This window comes from Aquarana catesbeiana, linkage group LG01 (genome assembly GCF_042186555.1).
Source record: "Aquarana catesbeiana isolate 2022-GZ linkage group LG01, ASM4218655v1, whole genome shotgun sequence".
NCBI classification, from domain to species: Eukaryota; Metazoa; Chordata; class Amphibia; order Anura; family Ranidae; genus Aquarana; species Aquarana catesbeiana.
Window position 1 is genome coordinate 239,459,513 of NC_133324.1, and position 19,287 is coordinate 239,478,799.

General features: G+C 42.2%; 1 protein-coding gene across 2 annotated transcripts in view; it reads left to right on the forward strand.

Moving 5' to 3' along the window:
• Positions 1-19,287, forward strand: part of HVCN1 (hydrogen voltage gated channel 1) — a 73,167-nt gene that overhangs the window by 29,771 nt on the left and 24,109 nt on the right. The window contains exons 1-2 of one of the 2 annotated variants that reach the window (XM_073626348.1): positions 14,494-14,517; positions 18,360-18,567. In XM_073626348.1, the coding sequence (XP_073482449.1) occupies positions 18,388-18,567 (180 nt within the window). In that variant the 5' untranslated portion in view covers positions 14,494-14,517; positions 18,360-18,387. Of the gene's footprint in view, positions 1-14,493; positions 14,518-18,359; positions 18,568-19,287 lie in introns of those variants that run through there. The other variant, XM_073626340.1, reaches the window with a different exon arrangement.

Genomic DNA, 19,287 nt, shown 5'->3' on the forward strand with positions numbered 1-19,287 from the left:
ACTCTGCCGGTGGCAGGCGACGTGGCTAGTGACACGCTCAGGGATCCCACTGATTCGGCTTTATGGTGAGTTGAATGATTTAATTTTATATTACAATGTAATAATAGAAATAATGCGCTTCAATCATCCTGACACCATAACAACCATGGTGCCGGGATGATTGAAGCGTTAACACCTGGTGTTTGGAGTATCTTTATCTGCTGATTGTTAAACTTTCTAGAATACACATTTCTATTGTGTAGGATCTGGGGCTGCTGTCCCGTCATTCCCCTCTCCCCCCTTTCCCTCTCCATCCCTCATTCATCTGACTCTAACCACACCCTCTTGAGCCACGCCCATTTTTACACGCAAGCCACGCCCATTTTTTGCTGCACTTCGCGCGCCGCACTTGTAATTTTTGCTGGGCCACGCCTACAAATGAATGCCCCGCCCCCTAATTATTGTACGGCTCCACCTACAGCCAAAAAAGTGTCCCACATATTTTTTTTTGCAATGTTGGCAACTATGGGAACTGATAGATCGATACCCAATCTCTAAATTAATAGCCATATCCACCAGTAATACAAAGCAGCTGGAGACCTATTTTATATTGCAGAAAACATGTACTGGTGATGTTTGCTAATTCCTAGGAAGAAAAGGCTGCATCCACCATATATACACATGTATCAAAAAGTGTTTTCACAGTTCATATATTGCAACGGTTGAGGCACAGTAAAGTGTAGTAGTCCCATGCACTTTTCACGGCATGGGACTACTACACTTTACTGTGCCTCAACCGTTGCAATATATGAACTGTGAAAACACTTTTTGATACATGTGTATATATGGTAGATGCAGCCATTTCTTCCTAGGAATTAGCAAACATCACCAGTACATGTTTTCTGCAATATAAAATATGTCTCCAGCTGCTTTGTATTACTGGTGGATATGGCTATTAATTTAGAGATTGGGTATCGATCTATCAGTTCCATATAGTATATCTATACATTAATTTTCTTATATGCTATACATATCATCCTTAATACAGGTTATATGCATTATTAGTTATGTTATATATAATATATATGTCTCCAACCCACCTGCATTAGTATAAACACCCCCTCCCATACATCACTGAGGGGCTAACAATCTTGACGTATGAGAAAGGTAAAAAACATTATGCTAATGTTTCCTGTATATGGTTAGCAAACAGGTTTTCAGGTAGATGACTTTTCTTTAGCTCAACTTGGAAGTACCATACAGATGAGAAGTAGTGGTAAAAAGGTAGTGTTAAAGCTGCAAGCACATACTGTATTTATCGGCGTATAACACGCACTTTTTTCCCCTGAAAATCAGGGGAAAATCGTGGGTGCGTGTTATACGCCGATCCTCCGCCGATTGTAAGCTTTTCGGCCGCTCTCAGCGGCTTTGAAAATGGCGCCACCGTTCTCTGCCGCCTTCGGCCATTCTCGGTGGCTTTCGGCCATTCTCGGCGGCTCTCGCCCGCTTTCGGCCGTTCTCGGCGGCTCCCGCCCGCTCTCGGCGGTTCTCGGCCATTCTCGACGGCTTTCGGCCATTCTCGGTGCCTCTCGCAGTCCCGCGGGAGCCGCCGAAAGCTGAGTGCGTCCGAGAGCCACCGAGAAGGGCGGCGCCATTTTCAAAGATGCACAGACTACAGATGGGGGACAAGGCTGCAATCAGGGACAACACTACAGATGGACACTTTTTTTTTTTTTTTCCTTAAACTTTCCTCCTAAACGTTTTTTTTCTTAAAATTCCCACCTAAACTTGGGGTGCGTGTTATACGCCGGCGCATGGTATACGCCGATAAATACGGTATATAGAGATAACAGACTGTTCTAGAAAAGTTCTGCAGATGAAGAAGTTATTCAGAGTGACTCTTTATCGATTATTCTCTATCAGATCTACTTCCATCATTGAAGAAATCGCATAAAGTGATTTCTTATTATCCGCAATGATTCTAGGTTCTTGTACAAGAGACCGTGAAAAGATGATAAAGCAACAAAAGAGAATCTCAAAAGAAACCCTTCCCCTATCCCAGTTCATGTTACTTAAAGCAAGAGAAAAATGCAATATGGACGGTTTCTGATTTTATGGGCTGCGATGGGTTAGGTGGTAAATGTGAATTACGGATATAACAATGAATCAGCCGCTCCTTCGGGGGTAAGCGCTACATTTACATTTATAATTATTACTTAGTCGGAATCTAAACCTAAAAATAGATCAAATTTACAGTTTTATTCCTGCGTTTTTTTTTTTTTTTTTTTTTTTTTTTTTCATTCATTGCAAATTATCGCTGTATACCAGATTCCTGATAGGAACAATGGGTGTTAGCATTGGTAGTACCCATTGGCACAATTGGAAGACAGCGGTCTCCTATAACAGACTGTGTTTGTAAATTGGGGGTTATTTACGAAAGGCAAATTCACTTTGCACTACAAGTGAAAAGTGCACTTGGAATTGCACTGAAAGTGCATTTGGAAGTGCGGCCACTGTAAATCTGAGGGGTAGCTCTGCTGATTTTATCATCCAATCATGTGCAAGCTAAAATGCTGTTTTTTTTTTTATTCTCCTTGCATGTCCCCCTCGGATCTACAGGGACTGCCAAGTGCACTTTGTACTTGTAGTTTGCACTTGTAGTGCAAAGTGGATTTGCCTTTCGTAAATAACCCCCATTGGCTTCATTGTACACTTATTCTTTAAATCTGCTTGGAAGCAGCAGATTTCAAAAGTATGTAAACTTTTGAGAATGGCATTACCATGTCAAAGCTTATGAGATTTTGGTCATTGGGTTTAGAGCTACTTTTAGGCCCCTTGCTCATGGGGCCATCACCTAATTTTAGTGTGCGTGAGAGGCACCGGTGTACTGTCCAACCCCACTGCAGTCAGCATGTCAAATAGCTGAATGTGTGCCTTACTGCTTCGCTCCATATTGTCAGGGCCATCTTTAAGGCAGGGCAAAAGGGGCAGCTGCCCTGGGCCACATTATTATTGTGGGGTCCAAAGCAGCTGCCTCATACTTGCCAACTATGCCAGTTTAAAGTCTCTTGAATTTTAAGTCCCGTGCTGTGTCCCGATATCTCAGTGTGAAGTCCTGTTACTAATGCTGCCCAACTCTGCCCTATTTTGTACTGATGACTCACCTGCAGATCCTGTGTTTACATGTAAATAACTGGCATTGATATGTAAATAGCAGTGGCATTAATATGTAAATAGCCGTAGACTGGTGGCATTGGTATGTATATCATTCCCCCCTGAGGTCATATCCACCATCACCTCTGCTGAATGCTGCCCACTGGGGAGGTAAAAGGGCATGCTGGAAAGTCCTGCCTACAACTGTGGTCGTTAAACCTAACATCAGCCTGTTCTGCAAAGGTAAGCAAATTAAAGGCGGAACCCTTTTTCAAAATAACATGGTGCTACAGCACCGTGAATTTTGGTGGATGTGAATACACACATCTCAGCAGATGCGTGAGGATGTCATTAACAATTAATGACACTGCTGTGTATCTACTAAAGGGCAGCACATTTCTGTGGTGTCAGGAAAGCTATTTTGCGTGTGTTCCCGACACAAAAATGTGAATGCAGACTAAATGTCTGTTACATTGGTGGTCAGTGTAAATGTTCTCATTACATTGGGGCTTGGTGTACAATCCTTTAATTTACACTAGTGGCAAGTGAAGCCCTTACATTGGTGGTCAGTGTACATTTCCCTTTACATTGTTCGATGTAGAAGTTTCACCTTTTTATATTGGTGGTCAGTACAAATCTCCTCGTCAATGATTGTCCGTGTATATTCCCCCTTACACTGGTGGTTGGTGTAAATGCTCCTATTACATTGGTGTTAGTGTAGAAATTCCTATTTTTATATTGTGGGGTGGCGTAAAATCCCCTTTTACATGGTGGTCAGTGCAAATTCCCTGTCACATTGGTGGTCAGTGTAAACCCCCCACCTCTTTACATTGGTCATTGTAAACTCCCCATTACATTGGTGGTCAGTATAGAATCGCCCACTTTATACTTGCCAAATATTTCCATCTGCCACAGTGTACTGCCTCCTAACTAATCCCATCCCCCCCTACCACTGCCACTGATCCCATCAACCCCCAGGCATTGCCACTGATCCCAGGATCCCTAGGAGTTTTCTGTCTATTGATGGGGCCCCTCACCTCCCCAGTTCATGGCGTGCTGGCAGTGAGGAGATGATGTGTTGTAACCTTTTATCAACCAATCGGTGAGCAGTATTGATGTGCACTAACCTCTTGAAACCACTCCATTGAGCTGTAAGGCTATGCCGCAACCAATCAGTGAGCAGTAATAATGCACAGTATCTTCTAGCAACCAATCAGTGAGCAGTATTGATGCACAATAATTTCTAGCAACCAATCAACAAGCAGAAGTCCCGTGCTGTAACCTCTAGAAAATCAGTGAGCCATAATGTGTGCTGTAACCTCTAGCAGCCAGTCAGTGAGCAGCAATGATGCACTGTAACTTCTGTCAACCAATCGCAATCACTGCCTAATCTGATTCAGTAAACTGATTTTGAGTCTAGCTGCTATTTATTGCGGGGGGGGGGGGGGGGCAAGAAAATGTTTGCCTAGGGTCCAATCAATATTAAAGACAGCCCTGCATGTTGAAGTATTTGGTCAATAAATCCACCTGTAGCCCTAAAATAAGTTTGCTCAATCCAGCCATTTTTATCTAGGTCAAGTTGCTGTCTTTGATTTTGTCAGAATAGAAAACTGTGCCGATTACTGCTCTAAGATAAGGCCTCATGCACACTTGAGCTAAAAAAAAGCTGCTTTTATAGGCTGTGAGTGTGTTTTGTCTCTAAACACCCCTCCATGTTAGCATATGTGTTTATGCACACTATATGCATTTACCGGAGTTTAGAGGCAAAAAAAAACACCAAAGTCACGTTCAGGAGAGGAGTTTTTGAGCATAAAAAATGCTTGGTGCATCTAAAAGTGTGTTTAGTGCTTGAGTGTTTTTTTTCATTTTAATGGCCAGAATAAATTAAAATCCTGAACAATGACATAAACACCCAAGCACTTAACTCTCCTAAACGCATTTGCAAAAATGGCTTTTAAAAGCCCCAGTACATGAAACAAAAGTCACCAGCAGAATCTGTTTGTACTTTCCCCCTTTTTTTTTTTTTTTTTTATATAGCCAACTTTGCAAGTTTATGGAGAGTTCTATGGAAGATTTCCAATAACCACATAATATATTGCAAATATAGGATTCACCTTTCCTATATGTCATAAGATTTGTTTGCCAAGTGAGGAAATAGTCATTCAATGTGGGTCTGTAGTTAAAGCAAAAATCACACTTGGGGAAAAGATTGCAAGAGCCAAAATTTAGTGCATGGATCATAATACCCTCTATGCTGTTTTTTCTGAGCTATAGCATGGTGAAAACAGTGCAACAGCCCAATTGCCTTAACACTTCCTGCCCCTGTGCAGTGCTGTGTATTCCCCTACTCTTCCTAGGCACCTCACTCTGCAGCCTGGTGCCAGGGATGTTGTAACTCCTGGAGTTGCATCAGAAATTGATACCCCTATAGAAGGAGATGATTGACATTGGCCCAGAAGACTATTGGGGAAGATGGTAGCGCCATGGATGGAGTGGCAGGGGCCAGCTCGGATCTTTCGCCCCAAAATATAAACTGTATTCTGAAAGCGGAGGATCTGTGATAAAATTATTGTAGATGCAGTTTTTGTCGCATGTAATTTTGTAGAAATGTAGTTTGTGCATGCAAACACAATATAATCTCTATTTCTTGTAAATATAAAAAAATGAGTCTGTAATGTACATAATAGCAAATGTCAGGCCTCAGATATTGCATGTGCCCGGGAAATGATAAAATGGTTATGATACTCGAAACTGTCCATAGGCGACACTCTAAAACCAATTCATCATCATTTTTGAGTTGGCCATAAATGATAGTCCTGGAATTATTCATCTCACTTGGATAACTATTATGTGTTGTGCTGCTGGCAAATACCTTGGTTGCCCATATTTTTGTGTGGGAGCAAAATCCTTAAATTTTATTTATTTATTTTTTTTGCCCCAATTTTCTATTACAGATGGGCTATATGATTGTGCAGTTCTATAAAGACATCAGGTCTATTGGACTAGAGGAGCACTTCTGCAGCTTAACGAAAGTGAACGACTTAACAGCCTCGCTAATCATTTCAACCATCCAGCCAATAAACCGCTGGATTTAAAAACAAGCTTGTGGCTGTAAAAACCCTTTGATTTTAATGAATAGAACACATATTTGGCAGTCAAAGGATTAAAAGCACTTGTGTTGATTAAGACTGAAAAGTTCAAATTTTATGTTGTGGTTTGTCCCGTTCCCTTTTTTTTTTTTTTTTTTTTGATACGTGCTGGATCTGACAATGTGTGCATATCAGAGGACACTCCAATGCTCTACAAAAAAAGCACTGATTAAAACACAAATATATTTTTTTAAACCTGTTTATGAATTAAGCCAGTATGACATACAAGGAGGCTCTTAGCATATGAAGTTCAAAGATTGTTTTTTTTGCTGTATACCTTGTAAGCTCAGGGTCTTCTAGTGGTTAATAATTTAGAATGCAGTTTATTTTATTCTTTCATTATACATTAAATCGGCTACACTTGTCCACTTTTTACCCTATGCTATAGATCAGTGGTTCTCAACCTCAGTCCTCAAGTACCCCAACAGGCCATGTTTTGGGAATTTCTCTTAGGTAAAATAGCTTACCAAAATACCAAACCATTGACACTGATTTAAAGCACCTGTGCAAAATAAAGGAAAATTATTAAACATGGCCTGTTGGGGGTACTTGAGGACTGAGGTTGAGAACCTCTTCTATAGATGATAGATCATGCCACACTGCTCCATTGTATACATACTGTTGTTAACTTTACTACATAATCTTCTCCAATTAATACATTCTGATATACATTTGTCCCACGGTTTCCTTACATAAGCTATCTGTGTCTTATATACTTCGCTGTTCTCGTCTGTACATTTGTTGTTCTTTAAAGTTAGGTCCGAAAAGCAAGATCTAGGAATGCAAGTAATTACCATAAAACTAGGCTTTTAATTACACAATATAAAATGATACATACGGTATATCCGTAAAGTAACATGGGGTCCCATTAGTAATATATTCTGGCAAGAAAAGTATTTGAATCCTTTGGAATTAACTGGTTTTCTGCAGCAATTTGCCATATACAGTGGGGAAAATATTTATTTGATCCCCCTGCAGATTTTTTAAGTTTGTCCACTTACAAGGAAATGAAGGGTCTAATTTTTTTTTTATCATAGGTGTATTTTTAAATGATACCGACAGAATATCAACCGAAGAGCCAGAAAAAAAAACACAATACAAATGTTATAAATTTAAGTTGCAGTTCAGTGAGTAAAATAAGTATTTGATCCTCAAGAAAAACATGACTTAGTACTTGGTGAAGAAACTCTTGTTGGCAAGCACAGAGGTAAGAAGTTTCTTGTAGTTGGTGACCAGGTTTGCATACATCTCAGGAGGGATTTTGGTCCACTCTTCTTTACAGATCTTCTCTAAGTCCTTAAAGCGGTGTTCCACCCGCAAATGTTTTTCTTTAAAAGTCAGCAGCTACAAACACTGTAGCTGCTGACTTTTAATAAGGACACTTGCCTGTCCAGGGAGCCCGCGGGAGCCACCATGCTAACTAGGGAGACCGGCAGTGGAGCCATGTGGCTTCACAGCCCGTTTCCTACTGCACATGCACGATTCGGCGAGGGAGGAAGTGAACTAGGAGCTCCGTGGTATAGGAAGTGGCAGATTAGGACGGCTGCATAGCAACAGGGTCTTTCTGGTAAGGAAAATGTTTTTTTGTTTCTCCAAATGAGACTGCTAATGTAAAACTTCTTTTTTTTTTTGGGTGGACCTCCGCTTTAAGGTTTCCTGGCTGTCGCTTGGTAGTAGTTTTAGCTCCCTCCATAAATTTTCTATAGGATTGAGGACTGACCAGGCCCCTCTATGACCTTCTTGTGCTTCTTCACTCCTTTGTTGCCTTGGCAGTATGTTTTGGGTCATTGTCATGCTGGAAGACCCATCCATGACCCATTTTCAGTGTTCTGACTGAGAGATTTTCATCCAAGATTTTACAATACATGACCCCATCCATTGGCTCCTAAATGCGGCAAAGTCTGTCAGTACTTTTAGCAGAGAAACAGTCCCAAAGCATCCACCTCTGTGCTTGACTGTAGGGATGGTGTTCTGTAATGCTGAGCTGTATACTCCTGATCTTTAATTCTGGGCTGTACTACATGTCTTACCCATAATGCTGAGCTGTATAATCCTGACTAGGGCTGCAACTAACTATTATTTTCATGATCGATTAGTTGGCCGATTGTTTCGATTAATTGGTTAATAACCTAATGTGGTGTAAAATTTAGTTAATTTGTAAAGTTTAAAAACAAGGCCATTTATTCTTAAATAACGCTATATGCAGTGGTAAATATAAATATCCAACTATATGGTTAGAGAGCAAAATCCCTAACCCCCTCTGAGAATAACAGAAGAGATATACTGTATATACTATTAGAGGAGATATGCTGTATATACTATTAGAGGTTGAATCTGGTAAATATCAGACTCAGATCCTTTTTTTTTTTTTTTTTTTTTTAAAGAAAAAAAGACTGTTTTGCAGATTTTCAAACCGAACTGTAATATATTATATGCTGGCCATACAAAAACGATGTCTTCCTTAAAAAAAAAAAAAAAAATTAATTTTAAGAATGTTCGTTCGATTTTCCAATTGTTAGTGGGGTCAAATTGATGTTCGTTTTCAACCACAGTTACAAGAAAATTTAGAAATAATAGAAAACTTCTTGGTCAAAGGAATTTTCAGACAGTATATGTGGTTTTCGTTCATAAATTACATTCATTTTAAAACAGAATGTTAAAAACAAGTGAAAGTTTCAAACAACATTCTTTCATTCAGCGAACGTACAAAGATTTTTCATATGAATATTCTCATCTGAAAATTGAGCCGTATGGCCAGCATAAGGCTCGGTACACACATATGTAGCGTGCTTTTGATCTGTTTCTACACTGCTTTTTTGCTGTGCGTTAAGTACAGTATAGAGAAGCCCCAATAGCAAGGGGAATCTAGGATGGAAAAGGACCAGGGGGTCCTAGTAGATGATAGGCTCAGCAATGGCATGCAATGCCAAGCTGCTGCTAACAAAGCAAACAGAATATTGGCATGCATTAAAAGGGGATCAACTCCAGAGATAAAACGATAATTCTCCCGCTCTACAAGACTCTGGTCCGGCCGCACCTGGAGTATGCTGTCCAGTTCTGGGCACCAGTCCTCAGGAAGGATGTACTGGAAATGGAGCGAGTACAAAGAAGGGCAACAAAGCTAATAAAGGGTCTGGATGATCTTAGTTATGAGGAAAGGTTGCGAGCACTGAACTTATTCTCTCTGGAGAAGAGACGCTTGAGAGGGGATATGATTTCAATTTAAAAATACCGTACTGGTGACCCCACAATAGGGATAAAACTTTTTCGCAGAAGAGAGTTTAACGACTCGTGGCCACTCATTAAAATTAGAAGAAAAGAGGTTTAACCTTAAACTACGTAGAGGGTTCTTTACTGTAAGAGCGGCAAGGATGTGGAATTCTCTTCCACAGGCAGTGGTCTCAGCGGGGAGCATTGATAGCTTCAAGAAACTATTAGATAAGCATCTGAATGACCGCAACACACAGGGATATATAATGCAATACTGACACATAATCACACACATAGGTTGGACTTGTGTCTTTTTTCAACCTCACCTACTATGTAACTATGTAAGGTAAAGAAAACTTCTGTCTTTAGAACCACTCACTTCCTGCCCAGGACTACATGTCCAATGAGGCATTGCTCCTCACACATTCACAAGTTCTCAGGCACTTACTGACATGTATGGATAGTGTACTGAGCTGTATGTGTGCTACACTGTATTTCCTGATATGTAAACAAATAATGCATTCTGTATGAAGGCCAACTAATCGGCTGGCCGATTAATCGATCGATCACGAAAATAGTAATCGATTATTAAATTAATCGATTAGTTGTCGATTTAATTAGTTGTTTCAGCTCTAATCCTGACTCGTAATCCCAGTGGCGTTGCAGCTGGTGCTCAATATATTGTGTGAGGTGGTGGCAAACCAATGCCACCCCCCTCCCAGCAGGAGACGGACGGGAAAACTGCAATAACCCCCCCCCCCCAAGCGGAAGACTGACCTGAAAGCGGTCGAACAAGATCAACCCCCTGCGCTGTATACTCCTAATCTGTAATGCTGGGATGTGTACGCCTGACGTGAAATTTAGTTACCTGACCTGTATAAGTTCATATTTTTACGTTGACATTTGCATTCAATTTTTCTACGTGCTGGTTCACATCAGAATGTGGTGCAGGAAACATGCATTTCCCACACTGCTGGTGAGCACACTGCCTTTGTGATCTGCATGCAGATACCAGTGTATTGGTAACAGCACCTCAAATGTAGATCGCAAACACAGTGCGTGTGTGGGCACCATATCGCATGGTTTCCGCAGTACCAAGCTGTTACAATAATGTGTGGCTGATAAATCTGCAGAAACTGCTAGGTCTGCTTGAAACACATCCTTTTTTTTTTTTTTTTTAGAACGTTTCTAGAACCCTGTTGAATCAATAACACAAAATTCAGACTGTTGCTAAAGCTCAAGCCAAAATAGGCTTAGTAGTCCATTAAAAGGGAAAATAGAGCCAGCATCTACTGCAATATTCACCTTCAATACAGATTTCCTCCACAGTACATTTTTCTTTTTGCCTCCTAGATGTCCTTGGTCTAATCAGCATCAACCCACTGAGCCCAGGATGTCCTGGACTCACCCCTCCTGTGACTGGACAGTGAAAGGAGAGGCAGCACAATGATAAACTCATCTGTCACGCTGCTTTCTCTTCCTATCGGCATGCTTCTTGTCAGCTCCTTTTGCTGCTCCTGTATCCTGCAGTTGGGGCTCTGCTCTACAGGGACTAGAGGCTAATACCAGGTCATATACGGGTATTTAACTGCTTGAATTTCAAAACTACAATTAGGTGTTAGAGCCACATTACTTTTATATAATTGCCTAGAGTTCAGCTTTAAGGCAAAAAGTGATCCTACCTAGTACAAGCGGTATGTACCTACTGTTAATAATTTTGATTTGCCTTTTTTATATTTGACTAACAGGTTCCTTTTACGCACTTATTATAGTCTTTTTAATATGGCTTTTGTATACAAATTGTGTGAAATAATTTTGGGATGTACCTTGTACACCTAGGGTCTTAACCCTGAAACTTAACTATTTTTACTGGAATCTGTTCGCCCCTTTCTAGTTGGATATTGGTGGATTGGATAATGGATTGTTTGGGGCATAAGTCAATGTTTACCAACCCAGGCAGTCAAAATTTCACTGACTGGAAGTCCCAAAATGGCAGCTTTCATCAGAGGCTTCTAACATAGGTATTTAACTTTCTGAACCTTTTTTTTTTTTTTTTCTTTGATGAACTTTAGGAATACATTGGCAAATATGAGAGTAAATGACTGTGTCTCAAGAACCAGGTGGATAAACAGTTTGAATTTCCTGGCTTACATACAGTAAAATGTTTTGACCTGTGTGATCAGGTGCATAGTCACTCTGGCCATTAAGGTGTGCTTATACACAGTATTTTCGTTTTTAGTGCATATACTGTATATTTGTAGAAATGTTTTATTGTACTCGTTGTAATATGGTCTGTTTTTATAGATCATATGTAAACAAAAAAAGTAAAGCGTAAGGCTCGGTTCACACTGCTGCAACTTGGGATCCAACTTGTGAGACCCCAAGTCATGTGACGTGAAATCCCATGTTGGTCAATGAGAGCTTTCTTAATTAGCACTAATGAAGTCGCTCTGACTTTAGAAAAGGTTCCGGTTCTATTTCAAGTTGACTTCTATCAGATTTGTGCCTCAAAGTAGTACTCAAGTCGCCTGGAAGTCTCCTGGCAAACGGCAGAGTGAACCAAGCCTAAAAAAGTATATCAAATTGATTCCCCAGAAAGAATAAGTGGATGGAAATAATGTAAGGACAAATACCCAGTTTGCATACGTATAGTATCTCCAAATTGTGACTCCAAGCCCTGACCATTCAGATTGGGTCTTCAAACTTGAGTGGGAGGTACTTAGAGGGGGGAAAAAAAAAACAATCTTGCAGCCCACATAAAATGTGATTTTGTAGTTGAGCCATAGTTCTAACTAACTGCTCTGAAAGTCAAAACATTGCAAGGTCTGGAGGATCTCATTTCTGTTTCAAAATGCAGTTGGTAAGATCAGAATTTGGTGTTCCATACACCAATTTTTTGGTATATGGTGGAATGGGAGGTTTGTTATAATGTATGCCAGACAGATCTGCAGGAACTTTAAGATTTTGGAACAAAATCTTAAAGCTAAGTCCCACCCAGAAACGGAACATCCTCGGATCGAATCCCCCCCTCCGGTGCCACATTTTGGCACCTTTTAGGGGGGAGAGAATATCTGTCAAATCCAGGTATCTGCTCCCACTTCCAGGCAAAGATCGCTGCACTTTGTGCGACAAACCACCCAATGTCTGGCCCCTCCCCCCGCTGCCTTCTGGGAGACACACAGGACCCAGAAGACAGCAGGAACCATTTAGAACACGCAGCGCGATGCGCACATGCACAGTAGGAAACAGGCTGTTCAGTTCCTGTGTCCCTTAATACGGATGCCGGCGCCTGCATCCAGAGCCCAGTGACAAAGTACCTAACTATCAAACTAATTATATACAAATAGGGAATACTGGAAAACAGGGTATGATGGGGGGGGGGGAGGGGTCCAAAACTGGGATCAGGGTCATAGGGATAAGGCAGCAGGGTTTGGATCAAAGGTACTAGGCAGAGAACAGGAACAAGATAATTGTTAGCGGTATCTGGCAGCAAGCAAAATACTGGAGCCAGGTGTAACAGCAGACGAGAGCCTAAATACCCTCGCCCAGGGCTGGACTGGGACAAAAATTTGGCCCTGGACTTCATCCAGACCGGCCCACTTTAATTTTGCAAGCATGCACAAAAACAGTATATAAACTATACACAATTGCGCAAAAAAAACATAAGGGTCCCCAGAGAGCCCCCTTACATCAGAGTACCCAGAGAGCCTCAGTCTTGCATCAGGATCCCCAGAGAGCCTCAGTCTTGCATCAGGATCCCCAGAGAGCCTCCCCCTAACATCAGGGTCCCCGGAGAGCCCCCCTTACGTCAGGGTCCCCAGGGAGCCTCCCCCTTACATCAGGGTCCCCAGGGAGCCTCCCCCTTACATCAGGGTCCCCAGGGAGCCTCCCCCTTACATCAGGGTCCCCAGGGAGCCTCCCCCTTACATCAGGGTCCCCAGGGAGCCTCCCCCTTACATCAGGGTCCCCAGGGAGCCTCCCCCTTACATCAGGGTCCCCAGGGAGCCTCCCCCTTACATCAGGGTCCCCAGGGAGCCTCAGCCTTGCATCAGAGTCCCCAGAGAGCCCCCCACTTACATCAGGATCACCAGAGAGAGGGCAGACAGTGAGAGATGATGTAATCTCTCTGCTGCCCTGGTTGCACAGTGAGGGCGGAACAGCAGTGATGCAGGGCGGGCGGTGAAAGATGATGTCGTCTCTTTGCTCTCTCGCCCGCCCGCCTCTGCCTGTCCACTCTCCGGCTTTCCCATGCTGCCCGCCTGCTCTCCGGCTCTCCCATGCTGCCCGCCACACGGCTGCAGAGAGGCCGCGACACACTACCTGTGTTTGGGGACTCCTGGGAATCTGGGCTATGGGCCCCAGATTCGGAGCTATAACCCCAAACCGGCCCACAGAGCCATCGGCCCACCGGGAAACTCCCGGTAGTCCCAATGGCCAGTACATGCCTGCCCTCGCCGCATCAAGTGGAGCTGATTACTGGGATCTGCTGGCTGGGAGACACCCACTGGTGGACACTGGCACTACAAGCTTCCCCTCTGAGAAGCATAGTGCAATCAGCAGGCGATCCACATCCTGACACCTTGATCTGATGTCCAGTATCATTTAACTCACTTAACCCAGGATGTCCTTTTGCTGCTTCTTACGCCTGCAGTTGGGGCTCTGCTGTGCAGGGACTGCATGAGGCTAATACCATGTCATATTCAGGTACATAACTGCTTGCACTTAAAAAAACTTTGTGACTTGCAGTTTGCTGATATTGTAGATCGGTCATATGTAAACATTTCAACTTTACGGTGGAATTCCATTTGCTATCAGATGGTCAATACCAGTGACTCATGCACTAGTATAAACTGACATGAAGGTCAAGTGTCAATGCCAAGTAACAATAAAACTAGCTAAGAAGTATGCTGTCCATGAGAATTTCTGCTTTATTCCAAGGCTTAACTTGGAGCCCAGAGATGTCAATGATTCTACTGCATGCTGCTTCTGGGTGGGACTTCAGCTGAAGGGTCTACAGCTACTACAGGTATAATATTCCATTATATAATTCAACAGTACATAAGATAGAGTGCTTTATTAAAATGAGGGTGATCCACTGTAGCAATACCATACACTGTAAGCTCCTGGTATAACAATTGGCTTCTGTTGAACAGAAAGGACTACACATAGATCAACATTTGGCCAGTTCTTGCCAAACTGGCTGAAAATTTCAATCCATGTGTACCCAGCGCTATGCCTATTACACACGATCAGAAAATCGGAATGAAAAATACTGCTTCCTAAGCAATCGTATGATAATTTGATTTGTTCATACACAGCTTTCAAGAGCTGATCACGATAGTTCATCTGAAATTATCTATAGGGACAAACACGATAATTATTCTCATACGATACCAGACCAACCAGATACCAACTTTCATTTTTTAAGCAGTACAATATTCATTCGGGAAAAAAAATCAGAAGAGCAAGACTACGCATGCTTGGAAAAAGCATAAATTACAATTCAACACATTTCACTTCTGAAGTTGTATTCTGTCATATAAGAATTTTCCTAAGTTTAGTAACCTCTTTGTTTTCAATATGAGACTAGCATGCAAAAAAAACTATCATTTGTCCTGATATTCTCAGTGTGTGTGTGTGTGTGTGTGTGTGTGTAAGGGCTCTTTCACACGGGGCAGATCAGTCATGATCCGCCCTGTGAACACCCGCTTGCTCAGCGGGTATCGCTCCGCCGATCCCCGCTGAGCAGGAAGATGACAGGTCCATCGCTGCACGCTGTGCAGCGGCGGACCTGTCAGAGCGCCGCTCTCCCCTATGGGGGGGATCGGATGATGACGGACCGTAGTGTCCGTCACCCGATCCGAAAATGGATGGAAAAGTAGGTTTTTCCTCTGTTACACTTTTCGGATCGGAGCGGGTCGGATGTCAGCGGACATGTCACCGCTGACATCCGACGCTCCATAGGGATGAATGTATGTCCGTTTTTCATCCGAAAACGGAAGGATGAAAAACGGACATACGGATCGTCCGTGTGAAAGAGGCCTAAGACTCTCTCCGTGGTGGCTGGTGCTCAAATTTTTTTGGGGGGGCGCAAACAAACTGAAAAATACTGAAAAAAAGTCAAATGTAGCCTCACTGTGCCCCATAAAATGCAGCCTCACTGTGCCCCATTATATGCAGCCTCTTCTTCCCTTCTGCTCGGCGTCCAATAGGATCGCTTGTGCCTTCAGACAATCTGGTATTAGACCTGTGCTTCCTGATTGGCGGTTTAGTGTTAGGAAAGCAAATATCCATTTGCTTTTCTAACAGACCCGGGGTGGGCTCCGAGCGAAATGCTCTGCGCTCCGAGCCGACCTTTTTTTGAAGCCTATTCGAGCCTCTGGCTCTAATCAGGTGTGTCAAAAAATAAAACCCCGCCGCTGTTATTCAGGTGCCTGGCATCTGAAAAGGGGACGGACGCCTGAATAGGGGGTGGCCATGGATAGATTCATCGATTTCTACATATGGGGGGTGGTGTGATAGAGGGGGTGGCACCCATGCGCCCTTAATGGATGGGCCACCCCTGCTCTCCATAATGTCTAATCTTCCCATCTGCAGTGTAAGCTGCTCTATTCCATTGAATTGAAGTTTATTTATTCACTTTCATGTTTGTCTGCTGTTGACAAGCCTTCAAGTCTGTGTTGTGCCTCATTTAGCCCTATCTTGTAAATCTGGGGATTGTTGCTCTGAGGGTTCATGTAAAATGCACAAACAAGTTATTACCAGTGGCATGCAATTAAGTGAACTTGCTGAATGTATAGTGTACAAATTGTGTTTGTGTTCAAAACATGGTAAGCAATTTTGTGAGATTGCTATCCGATACAATCTCTTGTGTTTGGAATATAAACACTTACAATGTTTATACACTTGACTGAATCATTTTGTCTGGGACCAGTAATTATTCTTTTAGGAATTTCCCTCCTATGTTTGATCTGACAAAAATATCACTGTCCTTAAGATTTTTTTTATTTACAGTGGGTTAGTTTTGTGGGGAACTCCTATACATATTTTAATCATTTTGTTTGTCCAAATTAAATATTTATAAATATATATTTTATGGAGCTCACTGTACTAATTATGCAATTTTGGTACTGTGAGCTCCCCGTTGAGCTAGTGTTCTGATAAAGGGACTGGCCCTTCCCCTGGCCGGAACACACCGGTCAGCGCTTGTAGCCATTGGCTGCAAGTACTGAATGGATGCTGATCGGCTGCTGGTTTTCCAGCCTGCTGGATTGACAAAAGCCGGACAGGCTGCTGTACACAGTGCCGATATCGGCCAATATTCAGCGCCTGTGTACCAGCTTTAAGGCTTAGGTTTTGGTGTTAAGCGGGCCTTTAAAGTCAGCAGTCGCCATGAGTCTTTTGGGTGTAATGTATAAAATATACTGTAAGTTTATGTGTGTACTAAAAACCAGTTAGTTGGGTAGTCTTAGTATAACTGCAATGTGAACTTCAATCTTCATTTTCACTTAAAGCGATATTAAACCCAAAAGCAAACCTTTATTATATTGCAGCTTGCCATTTCTTATATGTGATGGTTGCATTCTTCTTTTTTTTTTTTTTTTTCCATCCAATGATCCATCTAGCTAACAATTCTGTTTTATTTTTCAAAAGAACATGCTCTCCAGCAGAATGTATCAGTTACACAGATGAGACATTTAACACTAGCAGGGGTGGTTATAATGGTTGCTTTTAATTTATTCATGTAAAACCTTTATCCCAAAAGGAATTTGTTTTTCCAGAGTGGGGGCCTCTAATACTGGAGGTGTTACTGGCCAGATCACCAAGTGAAAACACAGGGGCCAAAAGCCTTCAAAAATAGTCATGCAGCTACCACATTGAATGATTGGTACGCTGCAACATATTACTCCTCCCTCCTCCCTCCTCCCTCCTCCCTCCTCCCTCCTTCCTTCCTCCTCCTCCTTTCATATTCTTACCCATGGGATCCTTGTAGAAGAATCATTGTAGTAGCCACTACTACTGTGGTCCTTACTGTCTTTCAGATCCTATGCCAAGTGGCTGCCCTTCTACATATTGAATACTTGGGTCGCTTGCTTGGTGCAGGCGTCATTTATAAAATGCCTTGTGTTTTGACTAAATGCATTTTGATTAGAGAGGTGGGGCAGTGACATCACAATCTGCACCTTGTCCAATCAGAATGCTTTGCATTCCTTGAGGAAATGCAAGGTGTTCCATGAATGAGTATCATAGTGTAGGTAGATATGCATGAGGTATAATGGGCATACTCGGTGATATCTCAGGCCTGATCCATTTGGTGGTAAACAGATTTGCCCATTGTAAACACTTGCTCCATTTGACTTCCATTTTAACCCTAGATGTTGCTATAAGATCTCGCGCACACACATAATTTGCACAGTTCCTGAGGCTTTCATAAGAACTGCTGTAAGTTTAGACTGCATGGATCTGCCGATCCTCTTAGCCAGTGAGTTGGCCATTTTTTTTTTCCTGTTTATTTCCACCCCCTTTACCTTTATGCATTTCCTGGTCCTTCTGTGTTGTATCCTCAGCTTATGTAGTGTCTAAGGAATTCAGCAGAGCCATAGAGCACTGCTGTCATTAATATGCTATTGTCCGCTCTGTATAGTATAACCAAATTCTGTTGTCAAACCTAGAATGAATATCATAAGTTTAATTGATTATACACCCATGCACTTAAATGTAAATGAAAAAAGAGAACAAATAATTGTGGTGCAATTGCTAGCAATGAGGAAGAATGTATATGGCAATAGACTTGTGTAACAAGGTAAATAACAAAGGAAACAAACATACTTTATTGGTATATCTGCTTTGTTCTGTCTTGTTATACAGAGTGATGTGTATGTAATCCAAGCACAAGATGTCCAAGTACCTGAAGCATTTCACCTCTGTTGGTGACAAGCATGATGATAAACAATATCATGAAGATGAGGAGAAGCAGCAGGAGCCAGAAGAAAAAACTGAAACGCCTCATCCATTTACGTCGTCCTACACCTTCCGGGATGCCCTAAAATGGCTTTTTGGCTGTCACAAGTTTCATGTGAGTTTGTTTTTTTTTTTTTTTTTTTTGTTCCGTCATACATTTCCTTTGTTTTCCATTAGTGGAAGGGCTCCAGTATTATACCACATGTGTAATTAAGAATGGATTACTGGAGATTTTCTAGCATGTGATCATAGTAACCAGGGCTTTTAATGGTCTCCACTTTTCGAAAAAAATCGCCTAGTGTGCGGCCAGCCTTGGGATTCTACCCATAAAAATGCATGTTTAGTAAAGTTGAATGAAAAAGAGGAGGAGTTTAGGGACTTTAAGGAAGCCAAAACCTGATAAGGTCACATATTTCCATCCCTATGGGACTTTAAATGAAGTAATGACCTGCTAAGGTCATGTATTTCCATCCCTATTGAGTCAAGAGGAGGGGAGCAAGGAGAGTGGGACATTATATGAAGCACATGGTAGCGAGAAGGTAGTTTAGCTGAACAAAATTAATTTTATTCATGTAAAAAACTTGTAAACATGGGGGCGTGGCCTGACTCTACATGGAGTAGGACTGTTTCCGAGTAGCTCCGACTGTTGATCCTACAATCCTCGGCATCCTACAACCCACGGGCAGTATCCTTGCACCAAAGTTACCTCTCCAGATACCCCAGGCTCCGGACATGTCCCCACCAAAAACATAGAAATCTACCGCGGCGAAGTTGGACCAATACCGCCGACAGGGGAAAGAAGGAGGAAAATGGCGGCGCCGCTAAGCACAGCGAG